The sequence below is a fragment of the Pleurodeles waltl genome, chromosome 3_1, assembly GCF_031143425.1.
Source record: "Pleurodeles waltl isolate 20211129_DDA chromosome 3_1, aPleWal1.hap1.20221129, whole genome shotgun sequence".
NCBI classification, from domain to species: domain Eukaryota; kingdom Metazoa; phylum Chordata; class Amphibia; order Caudata; family Salamandridae; genus Pleurodeles; species Pleurodeles waltl.
The window spans coordinates 1,628,359,331-1,628,382,168 of NC_090440.1; the positions used below are offsets into that span (position 1 = coordinate 1,628,359,331).

At 44.8% G+C, this 22,838-nt stretch overlaps 1 protein-coding gene across 1 annotated transcript in view; it reads left to right on the top strand.

The window, feature by feature from the left end:
* The window catches only part of LOC138285401 (retinol dehydrogenase 5-like), a 237,324-nt gene that overhangs the window by 63,198 nt on the left and 151,288 nt on the right, over positions 1-22,838 (top strand). The window contains exon 3 of the mRNA XM_069225285.1: positions 6,854-6,892. Within this exon, the coding sequence (XP_069081386.1) occupies positions 6,854-6,892 (39 nt within the window). The remainder of the gene's footprint in view (positions 1-6,853; positions 6,893-22,838) is intronic.

Here is a 22,838-nt window from a genome sequence, read left to right on the forward strand (position 1 = left end):
GCCCTCTTACTCTGGCAGAAGCAGCAACTGCAGGATAGCTCCACAAAGCACAGTCACAGGCAGGGCAGCTCTTCTTCCTCAGCTCTTCAGCTGTTCTCCAGGCAGAGGTTCCTCTTGTTTCCAGAAGGGTTTCTAAAGTCTGTGGTTTTGGGTGCCCTTCTTATACCCAATTTCTCCTTTGAAGTATGCCTAATTTAAAGTAAAGTCTCTTTTGAATGTGAAATCCTGCCTTGCCCAGGCCCCAGACACTCACCAGGGGGTTGGAGACTGCATTGTGTGAGGACAGGCACAGCCATTTCAGGTGTGAGTGACCACTCTTCCCCTCCCTCCTAGCACAGATGGCTCATCAGGATATGCAGGCTACACCCCAGCTCCCTTTGTGTCACTGTCTAGTGTGAGGTGCAACCAGCCCAACTGTCAAACTGACCCACAAACAGGCAGAATCACAGAAATGGTATAAGCAAGAAAATGCCCACGTTCTAAAAGTGGCATTTTCAAACACACAATCTAAAATCAACTTTACTAAAGATGTATTTTTAAATTGTGAGCTCAGAGATCCCAAACTCCACATGTCCATCCACTCCCAAAGGGAATCTACACTTTAATCAGATTTAAAGGTAGCCCCCATGTTAACCTATCAGAGGGACAGGCCTTGCAACTATGAAAAACAAATTTAGCAATATTTCACTGGCAGGACACAAACTAAAACACATTACTATATGTCCTACCTTAACCATACACTGCACCCTGCCCTTGGGGCTATCTAGGGCCTACCTTAGGGGTGTCTGACATGTAAGAAAAGGGAAGGTTTAGGCCTGGCAAGTGGGTACACTTGCCAAGTCGAATTTACAGATAGAACTGCACACACAGACACTGTAGTGGCAGATCTGAGACACGATTACAGAGCTACTTATGTGGGTGGCATAACCAGTGCTGAAGGCCCACTAGTTTGATTTATTTGATTTACAGGCCCTGGCACCTCTAGTGCACTTTACTAGGGACTTACTAGTAAACCAAATATGCCAATCATGGATAAACCAATTACATACACATTTTGTAAAGGAGCACTTGCCCTTTAGCACTGGTTAGCAGTGGTAAAGTGCCCAGAGTAACAAAAACAGTAAAATCAGAGTCCAGCATACATCAACAACCTGGGGAACAGAGGCAAGAAGTTAAGGGAGACCACGCCAAGGATGAAAAAGTCTAACAGCTGTCCTGATTTGTGTTAAGTCTAACAAGGTAAATAGTAAACCTCTAGTCTCTCTCCCTGGTACCAAGTACTTTGGCTCTCTGGCCCGGGCATCCTGATCGTGAACTTCTATCATAATATATTCGAACAGCAAAATGCGCAAGTTGCAGATATGTTAAATGGGGCAATTGCAAATGCAAATATATACAGGTACCCACTCTGTATTTTTCAGATAGGGAATTTTAATTGTCCGGTCTGTGACTTTAGCAACTAAGGGGTCTGCGGTGTGGAAAATAAAGTAGGACTGGCATTGACACATTTTAAGCACCTCCATTATGGGGATGCTCTAAATCTCAAATTACTTAGGGCCTGCGTTAAGAAAAGTAGTGCTGCACCCAGTGCAGCACCACTTTTCTTGCGCCCACTTTAGTGCCCCCCTAAATCCACCATTGTGTGCGCTGTATCTAAGATATGGCGCACCATTGCAGTAGTTAGGGGAACTAACATAAAAAGTTTTGACACTAGTTCAGAGCTTTGCAGGATTAGCGTAAAAAACTATACAAAGCTCATTGAGGCCCATTGTAAAAAATGGTGTGCCTCCTTTTAATGCCTGCTCTGAGCAGGCGTTAAAAGTGCAGAAAAAAATGATGCAAAGAAATCTCTTAGATTTCTTTGAGTCATTTTTTCGGCCCTCCTAATGGGGGAATGCCCTAATGTGGTGCAAGGAGGCGCTAGGGGCTCTTAAATCTGCCCCTTAGTCTTTCTGTCTGATGGTGTGAAAGATACCCACACATTACTCGACTTTCATGGGAGATAATAAGTCCTGCACTATTGGTTTCATACTAATAACTAATGATTACGATTGTCTGATTACTGATTTCAAGGTAATTCCAAATTGCGCAAGTGACCACAATCCTTCAGTAGCCCATTTAAACTTAGAATCCTGGTCATTGGAACCCACACCTGCTGTCTCCCCCATCACATATAGTTTAAATAAATGCCCTAGAATAAAAAGGGAACGAGTCAAGCCAAAAGAATTCGAGGCAAAAATTGTGAGAGAAAATGTTGAGCTAATTAATAAGTCTGTCAATGGAGGGTACTCCTGCCACCTTAGTTAAGGACTTTGAGAACCTGTGCTCAGCCATGTCTCTCGAGCTAACAGCCAAACATCCCACTCTACCCCCCTCATTATGTAGTGGTTTGACAGCGCCTGTACAAGAGCCCACAAACAGTCAAAAACAGCCCTTAACGCCATCCCAACAAAAGGGAAGTGTTCACTGCTGCATGTTAAAGCTACAAAGTTACAATGAGCAGTCAGAGCTAAAAAAGATGGACTTAGAAATGAAGCCCGGTCGGACCTATTAGCAGCGGGTTGCTCAAATGATATGAAGACATTTTGGGATGTTAATAATCGCCTGTTGTTCTTGGAGCGACCTCCATCTAATATTGACTCCCTTATTTCAGAGGCAGCAGAGGTAACACATTTCTCCCGTATGTTCATCCCTCTAACAAGGCAATTGTCTTCCAAGAGATGGACTTTGGTATGGTGAAAGATAGGGAACTGGCCCTCAGGTTCAGTCAATCTGTCTCAGAAAAGGAGGTGGAGACAACCATTAAGCAAAGTACATGTGGGAAAGCCCCCGGACCAGATGGAGTCCCTGTGGACTTTTAAAAAAATAATCCTGTCCTCTGGGTCCCAATGCTCACTAACATTTTTAGAGCTGCCATTATTGGTCCACTCCCCCAACCTGGCAAGAGGCCACAGAGGACCTGATCTTTAAAAAAAGGTGAGGGAAATGATCTGGTGTGTTACAATCCGATTTTCCTAATTGATTCTACGGCCAAGGTCTTGGGCAGGGTCCTCTTGGCATGACTGAAGGGTGGACCAGTGCAAACAACATACTTTTGGGGGTTCAGTTTAGCTTTAGGCATGGAATGGGAAAGGTTGAGCAGTGTCTTAACCTCTGGCTAATTGTTGGTAAGTGCAGCAAGTCCATGAAGGTCTCTTTACATCTAGCCTTCATGGACTTGCCTAGCACTTTTTACACTGTCACCTGTGGCAAACTGGGAGATGCTAGGTGATATGGGGCTGGAAGAACCTCTGGAATACCAGGAATAAAATATGACATGGCCCCGGTGGTGAATGCACAGATTCCCTAGCCAACTGAAGGTGTTTGCCAACAATGTATTTTGGCTCCCTTTTTGTTCCTAATCTACATAAATGGCTTGGAAGCCTATTTATTGCAAATGAAATTGGACTTGTCAAGGGTCAGCAGTCATTTTAATTCCACGCTCCTCTATACAGACAATGCTGTCATTATAGCAAAGACAGCAATCAGTCAGCAGAAATCCCTTGATGCCTTTGCCAAGTTTATGTCCTCTTTGGACTTGAAAATCAATAATCGTAAATTTTACGTAATGGTCTGGGGTCTGAAGAAAACTAAGTCAAAAACTATTTATATTCTGGGAAACCTTGTTGGAATGGTATTGAGTTTTTATTACTTGGGGACCCTTTTTAACACATTGTTGAAGTGGGACTCTCTGCTGGTTTTAAGGGCGCAACTAAGAAATAGAGCGAGCAAAGCAAGTTTTTGCTTTGCAAACAAGCTACGCCATAGGCCTGCAAGGGAAATGATAGCCCTCTATAAAACCAAGTGTCTTTCAATTGCCACTTATAGGGCTGGAGTGTGGGGGCATTGTGATTGTTACAAACTTCAAGTCATAGGAAATAGCTTTCTCAGGAGGCTCTTGATGATCCCGCATGGATCTTCAGTCTCCTTTTATCATACGTGGCTGGGATTGATTTATAGAGAGCACTGTCTTGTCCTGCCCTCCTGTTACTGTGGGTAAAAATATGGCAGACACCTGAACTAGAATTTTCCAAACATGTTCTCCAGGACTGCCAGACTTTGGCCAACGCCACAAATATTCTCTGGATGGGATCCGTAAATTGTACTGTAGGCAACTTAGGTTTTACAAGGTTCATTGATGATCCAGTCCATATCACACGCCCAGCCATTGTCCAAATAAAGACAGGGTATTTGGAAAGGGTACAGTCTATTCCAGAGTAATTCCTCCTAGCCAAGAGATTCAATTTTTTCTTATTTTTTTATATTAAGTCCTCAAAACAGATTTTAATTTAACTAGGCTCTGCTTGGGCATTGCCCACTTTTTAGTTGCATTCCCAGTCCAAGGGGAATGGCTAGAGAACCTTCCCCCATGCAGCTGCGATATTACTTCCAGACAATACACATTGCACTTTTTTGTCGACTATATCGAACTACATGATCCACATTTTTACTTCTCCTCCTGAGGTTGTAGCTTACACAAAGAAGATTTTTTAGGTTGTTATTATTTCTTGACTCTCCTGTAATTTGCCAAGCTGTTTTAAGCTTTATAAGCGGGGCACTTTCCAGCAGGAAGCGTTACGGCTAATTGCTGCTTTCTGGTAGTCGGGCTGGTGGGTTTCGCATTTACTGGATAAAACAATTGGCATTTTATTGATATTTTGCTTGTATTGTTTTTGAAATTTTGTATCATGCTATGTGCTTTTATGACTTTTTAAGTCGAATAAAGTTTTATGTCTGACTGACTCACTGAGTGTGAAATGGCCCTGTAAAGCATTAAATACAACAGTGCATCCATGGAGATCTCTATCTCTCTCTTTAACACACAAGTACAAGCATACACACATGTCACACAAAAACACGACACAACACACTCTCTTTTTCTTTGCCAGAAACTCCTGGTGGTTCATTTTTGGTATGCTCCTAATAAGGTCAATAAATCTTTTTACCCTCAGCAGGCAGTAAGAGATGTCTGTTACGACAATCAATCAACATTTAATTTACAGTATGACCAACTTGGCCACACAATGAAATTCCAAAGCAGAAATAAAGTTAAAATGTTTCATTACACGTTAACATTTAGGCTAATGTAAACAATTTTCAGAACCAAACTATAAAGATACAGTATTACCACAGGGTGACCAAAATGGTGGAGAAAGTTTAGGCAAACTAGACAAACTAAACATTCAATAAGTGCGATACAAAATATTAATAACAGAAATTGATGTTTGGAAAATAAACATTCTCCAACTCGTCTAAACTTTAGTGCAAGCTAAAATCCTCAAAACAGCTAGGTAAACAATGGGAAACTTCCAAAGACAACAAATCGCTAGATGACGTGCTGGGCTACAAAACTTGGGGACAAAAAGTAAAAACTAAATGAAGGACAAAAAGAAGTTGGAAAAATGACGCCAGGAGCAAAACAAAACTAACTAACGTTGGCAAAAAAGTAAATAAAAAGGAAGGGTGTCAGCATCTCAGAAGCTTGGTCAAGAGTCATCTCATGGATCAGTTTAAAATCTAAGTTCCTAATTTAAAGTTTGGCGGACTGGTTCCTCCACCATGAAATTGATGGATATTCCATCCGCTGTATTACGATTTCCAAAGGATAGAATGGAATCATAATACGACGGACGGGATTGCTGTCACATTTGTTACGGAATAAACCCATCTGCCAAACTCTAAATCAGGCCATAAGTCTTCTCAGCAAGCATTGGGAGAGTGTGGGGCAAGGGTAAAGAGGTCTGTACCTCTCAAAGTACAAGGGATCTCTCCTATTGCGACTAACTGGAAACGAAAGATTAAAGTCCTAAGTGAAAGATGATTTGTCAACTTGTATGCATCAAAAAATTTCAATTGTCCAATCAAGGTGCATCATACAACAGATATCTGCGCCATCCAGACACGTTCCCAAAACTGTCATGGGAAGATATCCATGTTTCCTCTCCTGTACGACTTTGCAACAATTTATGAATAAGTCCAACCTTCACATTCTCAGTCTCTCTGTGTACTATATTCAAGGTTACTTTCTCAGGCTCTCTATGAATAAAACAATAGTACATCTATTTCCAAACATAGAATTCATCTGAATGAAAGCTGAAAGAAATGGGTTGTTAGTGAATGGAAAGACAACTTTTTAATATTCTGAGAGGCAAGGCCTAGCAGGCTTTAGTGTGACTAGCTAAAGCAGAATTAGAATTACACAATTTATTCATGTTAAACAAGCACCTATAAACATTTCAAATATAAAATAATTATTAATAACTGTTGTCTAATTTCATGTTACAATAATTTGCAAAAGTGTAATAACTTGTTAATACATGTAACAAAATATGGTGGGGAACTACAGTTTTTCAATATTAACATATAATATTTCATGCACATCCGTCAAGAAATTCATTATCGTTTCAATGATAACTATTTCCTAACATCATAAGGAAACATATGAAATCACGTTTGATGACTATTTCTTAGTTGACATCTATAGTGTAACATTAATGTACTAGCCTACAGTGCATGCACCTTAATATGGATTTTCAGTGCACCACTTTACAGTTTTATTATTATCAGTTCACACAATATAATGCAAATATGGTCACATATAGATCAACATTGTGACACAAAGGTAGCAGCCAGAACTCAGCTGCACCTCTCCGTAGGCCTATCAGTTATGTAAAAATAAAACAACTGCTTATTCTGGACACGTTCACCTATACATTGTATTTAGAAATCATATTGTACAATATTAAGCCTCAGATACTGCATGTGACAAACAATGGCATTCCTGTAATGATGTATTTTTTAAATTTTTTCATAGGATACCGATGACGAAAATGTCCTTGAGAGAGGCCTGGAGGTAAGTCAATAAAACAGATGTAAATCAGAACATAGTTATGAATAAGCATAAGAGTAGCCACATTTTGCTTTGAAGAAAATATATATAAAAAATAGAATGCATGCTCCCCAGTGAAGACATGCTATATTCACAGTCAATATGTGGGGAGGCATTTGCTGCAGTTGCTTGTGTGCAAATCCCAGTAGGGTGTGAATATATACAGAGCAATTTACTTACAATTAAGTAATGTATTTCACCCTGGTTCATGCATGGACATCAATTCATCAAAGTGCCAAGAGTAGCGAAAGTGCTCTGAGCCTGTTTGCTTCCTGTTGTTGTCTTTGTAACACCAATGGCGGCAGGGTCAAAACTAGGGGTGCACATGAAAGCTAGGGTACTTCACATTATGCAGGCCCTCTAATTTACAATTGAAAGTGCTTTAATAAGCAGGACTGTCAGGGAGTTACCAAATCACTTCAGGTCGCAAGGAGCTTTTGTTCCCAGTCCCAAGCCTTTTCTTACATCAGTACATTCTGGGACTTGTAGTCTAGGTATAAACTTTTATTTATTGTACTGTTACATCTGAAAACTGTAAAGTGAAGCCCAGGACTGGAGATGTTATGTGTTCCTGACCTTAGGTCATATGCAGTAATCTTAAATTGTATGTTCTGCTAATCAGTTCTTATTTCCCAGCTACCCTGTGATAAAATAGAGAATTCAGCTGTAGCATCAATCACAAGGTTACCACATTCTACTGATATGTTTACTGATGACCTGATCCAATAAACATGTACTGCACTGTCCACCAGAATATGGGTTACGGGTGTGATTTGAAATGCAAGTGGGGGATGTGGCTTGGCCACTAAAGATGGCAGCAGCTTTCTTCTACACTCCATTCCTGCATCCCTGCCATCCATCATAATCAGTGGCATAACATTAGCCCCCGTAGCGCGTGCGGTGTAGGGCCCCCCCTCAGCACAATACACTGAGCACACGTGGCAGACCCCTAGCCTGAGAGCTCCTGACTGGATCCGAGGGGGCCGTCTCCATGTACTTGCAGGGAAGCCCCCTCAAGTTTCGTTATGCCACTGATCATAATTCATTGATGAGCCTACATCTGACCTGCCATCACTGTGGCAATTCACTGCACCAAAGCCCTGAAAGCTGTTTGGACAGCAGCCATGACCGATGGACCTTGAGAAACCCACTACCAGCTAGCGAACCAGGCTGTGCGGCCATAGAGGCCTGTGAGAAGCCTGTGTTCCAGTGACCAGGCCAAGTGACGGAGATGTGGAGGGCGCAGACCATAGATGGCAAGTTTTCATTTTGCTTGTGTGTGACATTGCATTTTTTCAGTGTGCCTATGTGTGACATTTCAGTACACTGTGTGTGACACTTTACTATGAGCAGAATAAAGGAGGAGGCCCTTGTAATGGCATACACTTCATAAAGTGCTCCCTTTTGTGTGATTTATTGGTCTGAATAAGCATAAAGGCAGGTGTGGGTAGCGTGTCTGTGTAAAAGAGAGGGACAGACCTGAGGTCACTGATCTGTGTACCCTCTGGATTGCATGACCGCATGAAGAGAATAGCCATTTACATAACTCCCAACATGCTTGAGTTGAAGGATGTCAACCTCACCTTCGTCATTCTCCAAAAATTGGCATGTGCATTCATTTGAAGGGGATCAAATTTCAAAGCCATTTCACTTTACGCTCCCTCAAGGCAACGAAGTTTGAGAGGCGTGCCTTTTGCCCATGTTTCAGATCTAAAATGAGTATACTAAATGAAGGTCCAAATTAGGTTTTTTTATGGTGGTTTTTCGTGTCTAGTTAACATTGTTTGGAAAATAAAGAGAAGAAATATGCCACAATGTCAGTCAGGCTCCATGGACGAGATTATGGCCCTCATTCTGACCCTGGCGGTCTTTGACCGCCAGGGCGGAGGACCGCGGGAGCACCGCCGACAAGCCGGCGGTGCTTCAATGGGGATTCCGACCGCGGCGGTAAAGCCGCGGTCGGACCGGCACCACTGGCGGGGTCCCGCCAGTGTACCGCGGCCCCATTGAATCCTCCGCGGCGGCGCAGCTTGCTGCACCGCCGCGGGGATTCTGACCCCCCCTACCGCCATCCAGATCCCGGCGGTCGGACCGCCGAGATCCGGATGGCGGTAGGGGGGGTCGCGGGGCCCCTGGGGGCCCCTGCAGTGCCCATGCCACTGGCATGGGCATTGCAGGGGCCCCCGTAAGAGGGCCCCTACATGTATTTCACTGTCTGCTGCGCAGACAGTGAAATACGCGACGGGTGCAACTGCACCCGTCGCACAGCTTCCACTCCGCCGGCTCGATTCCGAGCCGGCTTCATCGTGGAAGCCTCTTTCCCGCTGGGCTGGCGGGCGGTCTGAAGGAGACCGCCCGCCAGCCCAGCGGGAAAGTCAGAATTACCGCCGCGGTCTTTCGACCGCGGAACGGTAACCTGACGGCGGGACTTTGGCGGGCGGCCTCCGCCGCCCGCCAAGGTCAGAATGAGGGCCTATGTTTGTAAAAGTAAACAAGGCTGAGGGAAACAACCCAGGGAATGCAGTCAGGAGGAGAGTGTGGCGCTGGTGAAGGCAGAATTGTTGAAGAAGAGTTGAGATGGCATCTATCTTACAACAGAGAGACCAGAGGAAACAGAAGCGGGGTTGCCTCTAGGTAGGACCATGCCAGAAACAGAATAAAGTTCAGAAGAGATTGCCTGGCCAGGCAGCCTACTAGGCACTGCAGAGCTTGAGTAAGACACACTCAGAGGCTTGCTTACTTTGTGAAAGGAGTTTAAATGTTAGAATCTCATCAGCATGGCTGTATCACTCACTGCTGGTCTGGTAGTGCTTCACCTTCTGACCTAAGCGCTGCAGACAGGCAGGTTCACACACATGTGTTAGTCTGACCTGAGATGCGTGGCACTTAGCAGGGCTAGCAGACCCAAATGTGGGTGTCATCCTGAGGGCAGGCCTGAGCTTGGCAGAATGAAACACCTGCACAGAGCACCCGAGGACTAATACAGGCGGTGATGGCCTGGCCATATTACACCACACGAGGCTTAGTGAAGGAGTTCCCAGGAGATGCAAACCCCTCTCTGATGGCTTATGCTGCATCCAGGAGTGCCCAGAGGTCTTACATTGGATCTCACATGGAGGCCGACATGGTTGCAGGAGGTAAGGCAATTGGGAGTGAGACGACCTCCAGGGGGGGAAACCTGAGACTGCACTGCTGACAACAGGCAGCTTATGGCAAAAGAAAGCCTGTATTGAGGGCCATAGCAATGATGTGGGTGGCTAGGACACACTTCCATTATACAAAGGTCAGGTCTTGGATTTGTTGGGCCCTAGGTGGAAAAGGAACATGTGAGGCCCTCAAATTTGCATATGATATAACACCACAAGAAGTTACATCAGAAGAAGTGACATAGATTGACTATTAGTTCTCTGGCGTCCTTGGAGCAACGTTGCAAGAAGCTACTTGCTTAGTGTCAATATCAATAAAATACCTAAAATATAAATAATACCTCTAATAAAATAAGTACATAAATATTTTAAATGTCTATTAAGTGAAAATATATTACCTTAGTTAAACTAGGTGGAAAAACGTGTTCCTAAGTCTCTCTAAAACTGATACCAATACTTTGATGTTCATTAAAGAGCTATACCGTGAGTCCTCAAGTGACTCCTAAACCCTCCCTTTTACACCAGTGAAGTCCAAAGATGGAGTTTTTGATTTTCAGCAGACATGGGGGATCAATACAAATGGCTACCTACTGGATCGGGCGAATGATCTGCAAGTGCTGCAGAGCAGAAGAGATTGCAAAAGATTAGAGGAGGGGATGGCACAGATGGGATGGACAGGTGGGAAGGTTGATGTATAGGAAGGTAGAAGCACTAAAGGCTGGGCTCAACTACATCCACACACTGAGCACAAAAACACTGCAAGTGATCTTAAACTCCATTTTAAGAGATGGAAAGAGGTGAACTAACTTAATGATATAAATAAGTTATGACTAAAAAAGTCACAATAATTTGTGAGCAGGGACAAACTACCAAAATATACACTGAGCCAGTCACTGAACAGATAAGTGTACATTAAAGCAACAGAACAAGAGGGGCTTGTTAGAGTAGACTCTGCAGCTTAGCAAGGCTAACTGACATCATTACAGTAAAGTGAAAGTAAAACGAGCCAAAGGGCTTGCTTTACTTTCACTGCATAAGTGTTACGTGGGTATATCTCAGCCCCTGAGCACTGATTGGGATGGAAGAGGTTGTTCGAAATGGTTGAATATCCCCTTTCCAATGCTACCTCTTCCCTGTGTATCCCTGCATTGGGATCAATACAGGAGAGCAATCCCTAAGCAGGGATCTGCTCACTAGACACCAGGGGTGGGGGGAACGGCCCCTTAGGCAAGGGCTTCTGCTTCCCCCAAGTATATTTAACTACTGCAGTCTTTCAGCCCCCCCATGGGGGTTGAATGGGGGTACTCACCCCCGATCTGTATTACCCCCTGGGAGGGCAGAGAGCCCACCAGACACCACGAAAAACCAAGGGGGCAGAAAGCCCGCTAGACACCAGTGAAAGCATTTATCTTTTTTAAATATAGAGTTGGGGCTGCCCACCATAGGCATGGCCATGCCTCATCCTATTTAAATGGGGCATCAGTCTTTCTTACCCCTGGGATTAGATGGGGGTAATTACCACAACCTGCCACCCAGGAGGGAAGAAAACCCACTAGAAGCCAGGGAAAGCACTTTTCTTTAAATTTAGGGATGGGGCTGCTCACCATGTGCATGGCCATGCTCTCAGACCTTTCAAACAGGGCATCAATCTTTCTGATTTCCCCGGTGGCACAGATGGGGTAATCACCCTGAGTGACCCCTCATAGAGGGAAAGCCTCGAGGGCGAGGAAAGCATTTTTTTAAATATAGAGGTGGGGGCTGCCCACCATGGGCATGGCCATGCTCCACCAAATGAAGCATCAATATTTCTTCCCCCCCCCCGTGGAACAAATGGGGGAATTACCCCTGATCTGCCCCACTGGGGAGCAGAAAGGCCACTATCTATTGTCAGGTGAGTCTGTTTCAAATCCTAGTCTCCGTATATGTCTTACGGGTCCCGTGTTTTGTATGGGCTTCCTCGAGAGAGAAGTAGAGCAGCAGGATTGTAGGGGCCCTAAAACTGACTGGATTTTCTGCGGGGATTCAGTTTGCATGTGTCTGGACCCACACTTGCAAGATGAGGCCCCACCCAGACAGGCCTTAACATTCAAGGGCCCTGTTTTTCAGCTGCTGCATATGGGACGGCTGCTGTTGGGGGCCTGTTGCTTCCATGGAGATGCTGGCCCACACTCCCATGTACCCCAGACCCTCACCCCTGAGTCTGAGAAGCTGCACCATCCTCAGACATCGCCTACCAATCTGGCAATTCCTCAACTGCCACCTTCATTGCCCAGAGCGCTACACTGCCCATGAAACAGGGTTAGTGAAGCATCCCTCACCTCCTCGTCCAGGTCAAGGGCATCCCTGCCCATGACGTCTGGATTTCCCTTGGCCCTCGGGCAGTGCCTTTGCCTACAGAATGACTAGAGACTGGGCCGCCTCGTAGCGCTGCAATACGGTTGTCAGACCCATGATAGGGGCCTCCCTTCCGCAGCCTTGTAACACTGATCTCAGTCAATAAGGTTCCATGCTGGTACGGGGCTCCATGGTGGTGAAAAGGCACAAGACCCTGTGCAGTTGCCCACAACGCCCATCCCTAGCACCGGCCCTGCATTATACTTGTCTCCTCAGTGAGGGAGGGAAGAATACCCGTGGTGGCTGGTCCTGTGAGGAGCGCCCTATGCCTCAGCAGTGTTGGGGTAAAGGAGTCAGAAGTACCCTGATGCTGCCCTGTCTTTGAACTAAACTGGGCCCTCTCAAGTCATTTAGAGCTGTGCATACCCTCCATCCCGTGTTGCGAGTGTCAGCAGACTCCACCTTGCTCATAACCTCATACAGCAGAATAGAAAATCAGGCCGCCTCGGTACTTCAGTACAAGTGATGCCTGAGGCAATATTTAATCCTGGGCTCCTACCTGCATCACCTACTTAGGATGACACCCTCTTTTTAGACCACCAGTATCTTATTAAAAGATGCGAAAGGGAGAGAATGCAACCTGAACTTGGGAATGACCAGAGAATACAACCTCCCCCTCTGCTGCCCTCCCAGCAAAACTTAATTGAGCAGATACTGAGTGACATTGCTCAAGAGAGAGAGGGGGAAGTCTAATTCTTTCTGGGTCGCGTAGCCTAAAGCTTTAGGTTACTATTTGGATTCCAACATCTGCCACACTTGGGGACACCTTCCTCACAGAAGCTTAAGTTGCTAGCAGACCCTGCACTGCTTCCTGGTACCTCTATTACCAAGTAACAAAACAGGGGTAGAGACAGTTGGGCCCATCATGGGGGAAACACTATATACAGATTCACTAAATCTGCAAAATCAGCAAACTCAGCTCAACCCCCCCATGGAAAGAGGAAGTGTCTTCACCATCCTGCAGGTCATAAAAGACAAAAGCACCTCACTAGAGACAAAAAAAAGTTAAGTGAGTCTAGATCTATCTCTCCTCCGCAGTGTAGGTAGAAAGCAGGATTTCAGAGGGCTCTTTGTGTGCTCTTCAGGGTGAGGTCACCCAGCTCCTCTAGACCCCCAAAGAGCTTGAGAACCAGGTGGAGGTCGCCAAAGGAGGATCCTGAGAGAACAGCTTGCATGTGGTGGGGGTGCCATAAGGGACGGAAGGATCTTAACCAACCTAATTTGTGACTTCATAGCTCCAATCCTAGGTTCAAGTGTAGAACTTATCCCAGTGCATTGCTACAGAGAAAGCACACCGATCCTTGGCACCCCACCCACAAACCCTCATAGATCCACCTGCTTAATGATGGCATTTATCCCTTCGGAGCGAGCAACATCATTATTTTCTCACGTTATACTCCTAAAGTCCAGTGACAACAGAGATCATTCCACAAAGTTAAACAAAAACTCAAAGCCATGTAGCTGACCTATGTGTTCCTATTCCCTGCCACACTGAAGGTTATCCACAACGGAAAATCTAATTTCTTTGATGCTTCTGAGTGTGTTTGATACTGGCTGGAAGAAAGGAAGAATCCCAGATGCGTCCAAATCTCAGATGACGACCCCACCCCCAAGCTCATCTGCCATGAGGTGCATTATGACCTGGTAGACGTGCATCACCCTGCAGCAGGTGCACAAAACACCCAGAGGAAGGGGACTGGTGGAGGCAGAGGATGATTGCATCCCTGAGCACGATGAGACATTGGCTCATCCATGGACAACCATATGATCACATGTGTTTGCTCGCCACCGAATACGCGAGGCAGAAATTGATCTGTTGGTCAGCAACCAACGATTCAGTGGCAAGAATGATCCTGAGTCTTACAAACATCATGGAAACACAATTTCCTAAGCCAAAGAAATATCAGATTCCTTTGTGTCTTACTACAGATCATTATATGCCAGGTGAAGCAGAACAGAACAACCAGCTCACCTCATATCTCCTGGTTAGGCACCTGCAACTGGTCTAGCAAGAATGTAACCACCTGGAGGCCCCAAACCCCATTCTGCCTTTCTGCCCCTTTCTTTCTCAACCAGAAAGCTCTTCCATCTGCAAGCACCTAGCCGGTCTGTCATAACACCCCAGGGTAGGCCTGTGGTATGCCTGTGTGGCTCCAGTATTTCTGTGTCAGTGCAGGGTGAGCAGCATCTGTGTCAGTGCAGAGTGAGTGGTGCCTGCATGAGTGCAGGGTGAGCAGTGTCTGTGAGATGGCAGGGTGAGCAGTGTCCGTGGAAGGGAACAGTGGGTTGTGTCTGTAGGAGGTTGAAATAGAGACAAAAATCACTTTCCCATGGGTCCACTTGGAAGATGGGGGTTCTGGATAATTGCCCATTTCCCCATGCCATAAGAAGTGCCTGTGAGAGCCATGGTTAGATGTGACTGAGTACGGTTGAGTGGTGCCTGAGTGAGGGCAGGGTGATGTCTATGAAAGCTGAGTGGAGCAGGATGGCTGGTGTCTGTGTGATTGCAGGGTGATGTCTGTGAGTGCAGTGAGTGTCTGATAGTGAATGAAAGAGGCATGTGGTGGAACCAAAGCTAAGCAGCCTTGGTACTTGGCACCCAACCTTCAACAGTGCAGCCAGAATCTACTGAGCAAAACTTTGGGCCCATGCACTTATTCTTTCACAAATTAAGCACTGCCAGTGTTCATCGCAAATGGATAATAGTCTGCTTTGCAGGAGGTAACACGTGTATATGGGAGGACAGAAGAGGCCTCCTTACACAGTGTGGGTTCGGAGACAACAGGAGAGCTACAGACATTAATGAATATAAGAAGACAAGTGCACAATGGCCTGCTGAGAACTGCATGTCTACTCATGTCTAACAGTCAGAGTTTGAGTGTCTTACTCTACAGGGAAGTCATATGCTGCTGGTGACTTTGATACTGACACAGTGGCTATCAACACTGTGCTGTTTTAGCTCATATGGTTTGTAACACCTTGCTTTATTTGATGAATCAGCAGGAAAATTAAAACAATCATTAGCAAAAACAAAGGCCTACCTAGTGGCTTTACACTGCTTTCAGCCAACCACTTCTTAAGTATGTATGCGTCATTGTCAGCAATCTTGGAGTGGATTTTCTACTAAAGGAAACCCATTGCAAGAAGACCTTTGAGGCCCATGCATGCATCATGATGCATGCATGTGTATGTGCCTCTTGAAGCGCGCATGCCTAGGTGACATTGCGCATGGTGTCATTTTTAATTTACCATTCTAGCATAGCAGATGGCCTTGTTAGAATGTTATATATATCAAATGGGAGGTAAGAAGAGGAGTAAGGCAGAGAGTTTCTGGCTTAAAGGTGGAGGGGGAAGTCGAAAAGAATCATGCACGAAGCAGCCAGCCCAAGCTGCACTTTGCATGTGTTAGGCCTGCATATTAAATTTTGAATAGAAATATATATTCAGCACAGAAAGTGGGATGGAAAGCATTCTGCAGCACACATAGAAAGACGAATATGCCTTTAAGGATTGTTTTGTGGAGGAAGGCACCCCTTCCTGCACAACAACAATCATGCCCATAATGCAGACACCCCTGCACCATGGTGCAAGGGTGCCTGCATTAAGCGCTAGGCAGGCACTAGTGTTCCAGGGCCTAGAGGGAACTGAACAGCACCATAACTTGGTAAATATGGTGCCATTCAGCTCTTTCCCTGTCCACGCAACACAGTGCAGCAACTTGCCTTGCTTTGCTGCGCAGCTTTGCATGAACTATTAGTAAATAATGCCCCAAACTATATGTTACATATTTGGAACAATAGGTCTGCCTTCAAATATCTTTAGCTATCTATATAAATGTCCTTGTAAGCTTGTGCCCACAGTGTCATCTTAAGGATGCTTGGAACCCTGGTAAAGACACCTTTAGGGCTCCCTGCTCAGAATAAATTTGATTACCCGTCTGCTGCTCATTCAACCCTGCAACATACTGAACAATGCTGAATTATATCATAACGTTTCAGAAAGGGGACAAACAAAAACAGCTAAAATATGTGTTGGCTGGGGTCCCAAAATACTCAAGATGCCACTGGGTAGAGAGTGATACACTCTGAGGTAAAGGTAAGCAGGTAGAAAGGAAGAGGTTACAAAGGAGAAACACATTTAAAACAAAAATCCCTTTCCCATGGGGCTACTTGGAAGATGGGGGCCCTAGGTAATTGCCCTTGTGCCAATCCTTTAAAAGTCTTGGGGAGGGCACAGCCTCATTTCTGTACGGTGCTCCACTTCAGTGGAAGTTTGAACAAATACTTCAATTCCTAGATACCTGCAGTGGGTGAAATACCTTTGCTGAGCAATTTTAATTTCTTTACTGCGCTAATGAACCCTGCCTCATGGTATTTCTCAAGTAAAATTAATTCAGAGGTACAATGAGGGCAATCCCATGGAATTAGAAAAGTACATTGTTGAAAAACTGAAAGCAAAGCTGGTTACGATAAATAGTGTTTCATGCAATAGAGGCAATTGTAAGGCAGAATTAATTGCTGAGGAGTCTACTTACATTTGTTTAACTGTGTCAGCAATTTTAATGTGGTGGGTGGCATTGAAAGGGTTCTGCTGTGTTGTAAACAAGCAAAAAAAAAACCGGCCAAGAAAATAAACACTTTTGGCCTTATTTACAAACATTTGTTGTAGGGCAGCGCTACAAGCCTTTTAGATGCACTGCCCTATGCCAAATGGAAAGGGCAGAAATGCACTGTTTCTACAAGATACAGTGCATTCCTGTCCTTTCATCCAGTGCAGGTGCAGGTGCAGGATTTGCTGCTGAGTGCCAATGCAGGCACCAGTACACCAGTGCACCACGGTGCAAGTGGGTCTGTCTTGTTTTTTTTTTTTTTTCTGCAGGTGTAATTACATTTACATAAATCACGCTTGATCCCAATTTATCTTGACATTCAATTTCCATAAAATAGTTCTACATACAATTCTTTCAAGCATAAATATCCCAACAACATGTAAGCGGATAATGAGGGGTTCTTACATCCCGACTTCTACTTTTCCATCCCTAACCTAATTCTTCTCCTGGTCGCTAATCTTCCCCCATATGCCCTGATATCTCCGCAAAGCTCCAACCCTTTGAGCATACAATTTTTCCTTCGCCCGTACTGCCTCCATCTTTACCTCCCATGCTGCATAGGTAGGGGGTATTGATGATTTCCACACCTGGGGGATCAACAATTTAGCTATCAAGGTAGCCACGAATACGATTTGCTTAGAATAAATAGACAAGCCAGCATTTTGCATAATACCCCATAGTGCCGCCAATACGCTGTCAGATGCTTACACGAAAAACTCATATAGAGCCAATCCCCCTGAATCATTTGGCAGCACGGACGTAAGCCTAATATCTCTGGGTACATTTTATTTAATCTAGCTGGGGTATAGTAAACTAGCTATTTGGAGTAAAATGCTGTTTTTTTTAAGTTCACACCCCTAAGTGCTTTTTGTAGCAATTCGTTATGCCTTCTCCATTGTTGTAGTCCTATTTTGCCCCTTGTAACGTTTTCTGCCTTAACCAAAAACTGGGAAATTGTCTCAACTGAATTCCCATCATGGAGTGTCTTGTACCAACTGCCAATGTCTAATCAATTTCCATAGAAAGCCTGAAAAATAGCTCGATAAGGGTCATTTGTTACCTTTTCCATTGTTTGCAAAAAAAATTGAATTTGGCAACAGGAAAACTTCAGACTCTCTGGAATGGCGTTTCCTTCCCCTACGCACTGCTCCCATGTCTTAATATGATCCCCTATTAAGAAATTCGCAAAGCTCTTGAATCCTACCTTTTCCCACTTTTGAACATATCCTTGATTAAGTTCTAATCCTACCATCCATGCATCTCGAAGTCTAACTGACGGATGGATTTTACTAATGTGATATTTAGCTTGTATCTAGTCTGGATCATTGCCGGTAGTTTATACCTTGCTCGTTTCGGGAGGCAAGGGTGTTTGAGATATCGCTGGAGCTCTGTACCCATGTATACCAGCATCTGGTTAAAACAGAAGTTGGCATTTGGTGTTAAAGCAGCTCTTGAAGCCCAATCTATTACAGAAGCTTCATAGTAGGTTTGAACATTAGGCAGTGCCAGCCCCCCATCTTCCACTGTAAGAGTTAGCTTTTCTAACTGTAAGTGAGGTTTCTTATGGTTCCATATGAATTGTCTGATCAGTGAATCCAGCTCTTGAAATACATTTTTAGGAACTCTAAAGACTATTCTAGAAAAAAACAAATAATAAGGGAAGGATCATCATTTTCACCAGTGCTGTCCTCCTTATAATCCTCATAGTGGATTCCTTCCATTTCAGAAATAAGCCTTGGATCTTTTTAAAAACATTTACATAGTTCAGGCGAAAAAGATCAGCTAGATTATTGGACATGTACATGCCTAGATACCTAATAGGAGTAGAGCATGAAGATATCACCCGAATATCTTTTGGTGAAACTGATGTATGTGCATTACATAAGAGAGCTTCTGACTTAGACTGATTGATTTTGTACCCTCCCAAGACCGAAAAATCCTTAATCTTAGACAAAGCTTTATCAATGTTGTATAAATCTGCTCAAAGATACAGAATCATATCATCGGCAAATAGTTTCAACTTGGGTGCTTGAGGAAACGGCTAATGTATATATTGATCCTGCCGAATTGCTGCTGCCAATGGCTCAATAAACAGTGCAAACAGCACCAGAGACAGCGGACAGCCCTGCGTGTGCTGCGTGATATATGTACTACCCCTGCTTTTTGAGCGTTTATTAAAATCCTTACTTGGGCCCCCGCATATAACCTTCGTAAGGTCTGAATAAACTTCCCTGGGAAGCTGAACTTACCTAAAATCATAAACAATGCTTCCCACTGAACTAGATCAAATGTCTTCCTGGCATCAAGTATTATGATTGCCTCTGGATGATGGTTATGAGAAAAGTAATCAATTGCCTGAACCAGGAAATTGGTAGTAGTGGACAGTAGCCTACCCGGTAGAAAGTCACATTGATCTTCATGTATCAGTCCCTGCGCCACCTCAGCCGTACGAACTGCAAGAATCTTAGTGAATAATATATAGGCCTGATTCAGAAGGCTAATTGGGCGATAAGAGCCCATATTTTCCGGTGGTTTATCTTTTTTTTTTTACAAAACTAACCACTACAGTCCTAAAGAATGAAGAAGGGACCTCTGCTCCTACTAAAATTTCATTAAATAACTCGACTAGTATTTTAGCTATTTGGCCCTCTAGAACTTTATAGATTTCCACCGGAAGACCATCTTCTCTGGTTTCTCGTATCGCCTCTACTTCTTCAGCGAGAGTGATAGGGGACGTTAATATATTCTGCACTTCTTGATCTAAGCCTGGCAGTACTACTAAATCTAAATACTGTTTAATTTGTATTGAATTTGCTTGCATCGTTTCCGTGTATAGCTTTCAATAGCACAAGAGGAATATTCTTTCTATCTCTTTGGGTTGACTATTATACCACGCCCTTCATGCCCTTCATCTCGGATGGCTTTTAGCAAATTAGAATTTGACTTCCTTTTAACTGACCAGGCTAAGAGTCGACCTACATGTTCGATTTCTTTGTATTGCCTCTGAAAACTTGTGTGTCTATTAAGTATCACTCGAAACACGTAAAAGCCCCTTAATTTGGCCGGAGCTCTTTCTAATATAGATTTCATCTCTGGATTGGTTAATGTTTGATTTCTTTTTAAAGCCTGCTCTAACTCCCATTGGAGTAGATTACTTTTCTCACAAGCTGTCTTTCCTAAATGAGCCTTAAAAGAAATTGCTTCTCCTCGTATAAAAGCTTTAGTGGCTCCCCACATATTAAAAAGAGAGGCTGAGTCCTTTTTAATCTCTAAGAACTCAACAACCGATGTTTTGAGAGTTGCTACCCAGCCCTCCTCTGTCAAGAAAGATTTGTCCAAACTCAATTGTGGACGATTCAATTGTTTTCCTGATTCCTCAATACTAACCCAAGGATCAGAAAATGGATTAACAAGTATCTCTGACTCCTGCCGCATCAGCGCAAATGAGATTAACATATAATCGATCCTTGATTCAGTATTATATCTTTCAGAATAGCATGTAATTTATCTTGCCTGAGGATGATCGGCACACCACACATCCACCAATGCTAGATCCAAGATCAGTTTAAAAAGCATTTGAGAGGATCTTGGCTTATTCTGTGTTTCATTCCTACATCATGTGTCCCATTGGACATTAGGTATGATATTAAAGTTCCCTCCTACTATAAAGTAGCCTGAAAGTGAAGATAGGTACCATATAAATCCAACATTGGTGCTATATCGTCCTCTATTGGACCATAAAAACTTACAAAGTGAATCACCTTATTTGCCATTATAGTAGTAACTACTATCCATCTTGCCTGCGGATCTCTAAAAACTCCCTTTACCATTCCTGGGAACTTGCTAGAAATCGAAACGCCCACACCCCATACTGCAGCATTGGCCGACGCAAAAAATAAATCAAAAATAAACCTCAGGAGTTTAGGTAGCGTAGCGTTAGCCTTCAAGTGGGTTTCCTGCAGAAGAAAGACTTGTACTTGAGATGTTACTAAGGCAGTAAAAAACATTTTTAAGCTTAATGTTGTTATTAGCCCCATTTAAATTACATGAAGCTATTTTACCTGATGCCCACTCATTCCTCACATTCCACCCAGCCATCTCCATGGTCAATTGCACTTCATCTGCATTTTTTAGCACGTTGCTGTCCTGTATCCTATCCTTAAATAAGGGACATAGCTGACTGACCTCCACCTGCATTTTTCCCTCAAGCTCCACTCTGTGCTCTCCCTCCCACCCATAGTCGTTGAGGACCTTGCCCATCTTGGCACCTCCCTCCCTTGACTCCCTGGTGCCCCCCTTGTTCCTCCCACCCCCAGCAATACCCACCCAACCAGACTTGCCCCCCTATCCATAACCCTCCCACCCCACACTCTAACGACGAGTGCACTGACATGTCGCGGTTCTCAACGGTCTTACCCTCGCAGCGGAGAGGCGTAGGGGAACGGTCCTTGTTCCGACGGGTTCTGCTCTGGCCGAGGTAGGGGCGACCCCTTCCGGTAGCCACGGTGCTGTTTGGTATGAGCGAACCACTACAGTCCGTGCCCTCCAGAAGGAGTCCCAGAGGAAAAACCCCAGTAGGGTAAAAAACCTCCACAGGAACTCCCTGAAACGAAAGGAGGACACCAGGGTATTAGGACCGCAGTTCAGGAAGGCAGGAAAACAAAGCAAATCAGGAACAGACAGGATTCGCAGAAGGATATCAAATAGGAGCGTGACTATCACCAAGGAGTGTTGCAACGCAATGAACAGGCAGTTGGAATCCCCTTAAATACCCCTGGACAGGAAACAGGAAACAGGAAGTAGAACACCGCCATCTTGAATTGGGGAAAGGAAAACAGTAATGAATTAGGTATGTGTGTTAGACAATGCATGCTGGGTAGAGAGGAAGTGGTAAGCATGCTGGGAAGAGAAAAAGGCAAGTATAAAGAACCCCCAGTGTAAGGGTTCGGTTTGTCCTAGGAACATCGGTAAGTGGTGGTGGGCAGGTGAATACATGCAAGAGAAAATGTTAAGCGCATAATGCGCTGTGTGCGGCCATGCCTGAAACCCCCTCGGGGTTTCAGGCTCTGCTGCGTCTGCCTTTAAGGCAGAACTTGAAAAAGGGGGAGCGGCGAGCACCGTGACCCCCAGACCGGCTCCCTGGAGCCTTTATGGCCCTCGCCGGAGCCGCGGCGACCCCCGCGACCTGGGTGTCTGCCTCGGCGTCTACCGCGGCCCGGGCGTCGGCCGCGGCAAAATTAACGTGCCGCGGCAACCTGAGCCCGCGGCCGCAGCGAGCGCTGCGGTGTAACAGTATGCCCCCTCCCCGAGGCCCCGGGTTTGTGAGGGAAGAGCCGAAAAAAGCGGCGGATTAAAAGAGGAGCATGGACTGAAGAGGCATCCTCCCAGGAACACTCACTCAAAGGGTACCCCTTCCAATGAATAAGGTATTGGAGGCGCCCATGGAAAAATCGAAAGTCACAGACCTCCTGCACTTCGTATTCAGGCACATTGTCAACCAACAAAGGAGGGGGACAGGGCAACTGCCTATGAAAGAGATCAGGACGCTAAGGTTTCAATTGCGAGACATGGAATACTGGGTGGATCTTCCATGTCCGAGGTAGGCGAAGACGCATGGACACTGGGTTGATCTTCTTGAGAATGAGAAAGGGACCATAAAAGCGGGGCTTGAATTTGTTATGGGTGAGTCGGAGAGGTAGGAATCTAGAGGAGAGCCAGACCTTATCATGGACTTGATATAGAGGAGCCGCACAGCGTCTCC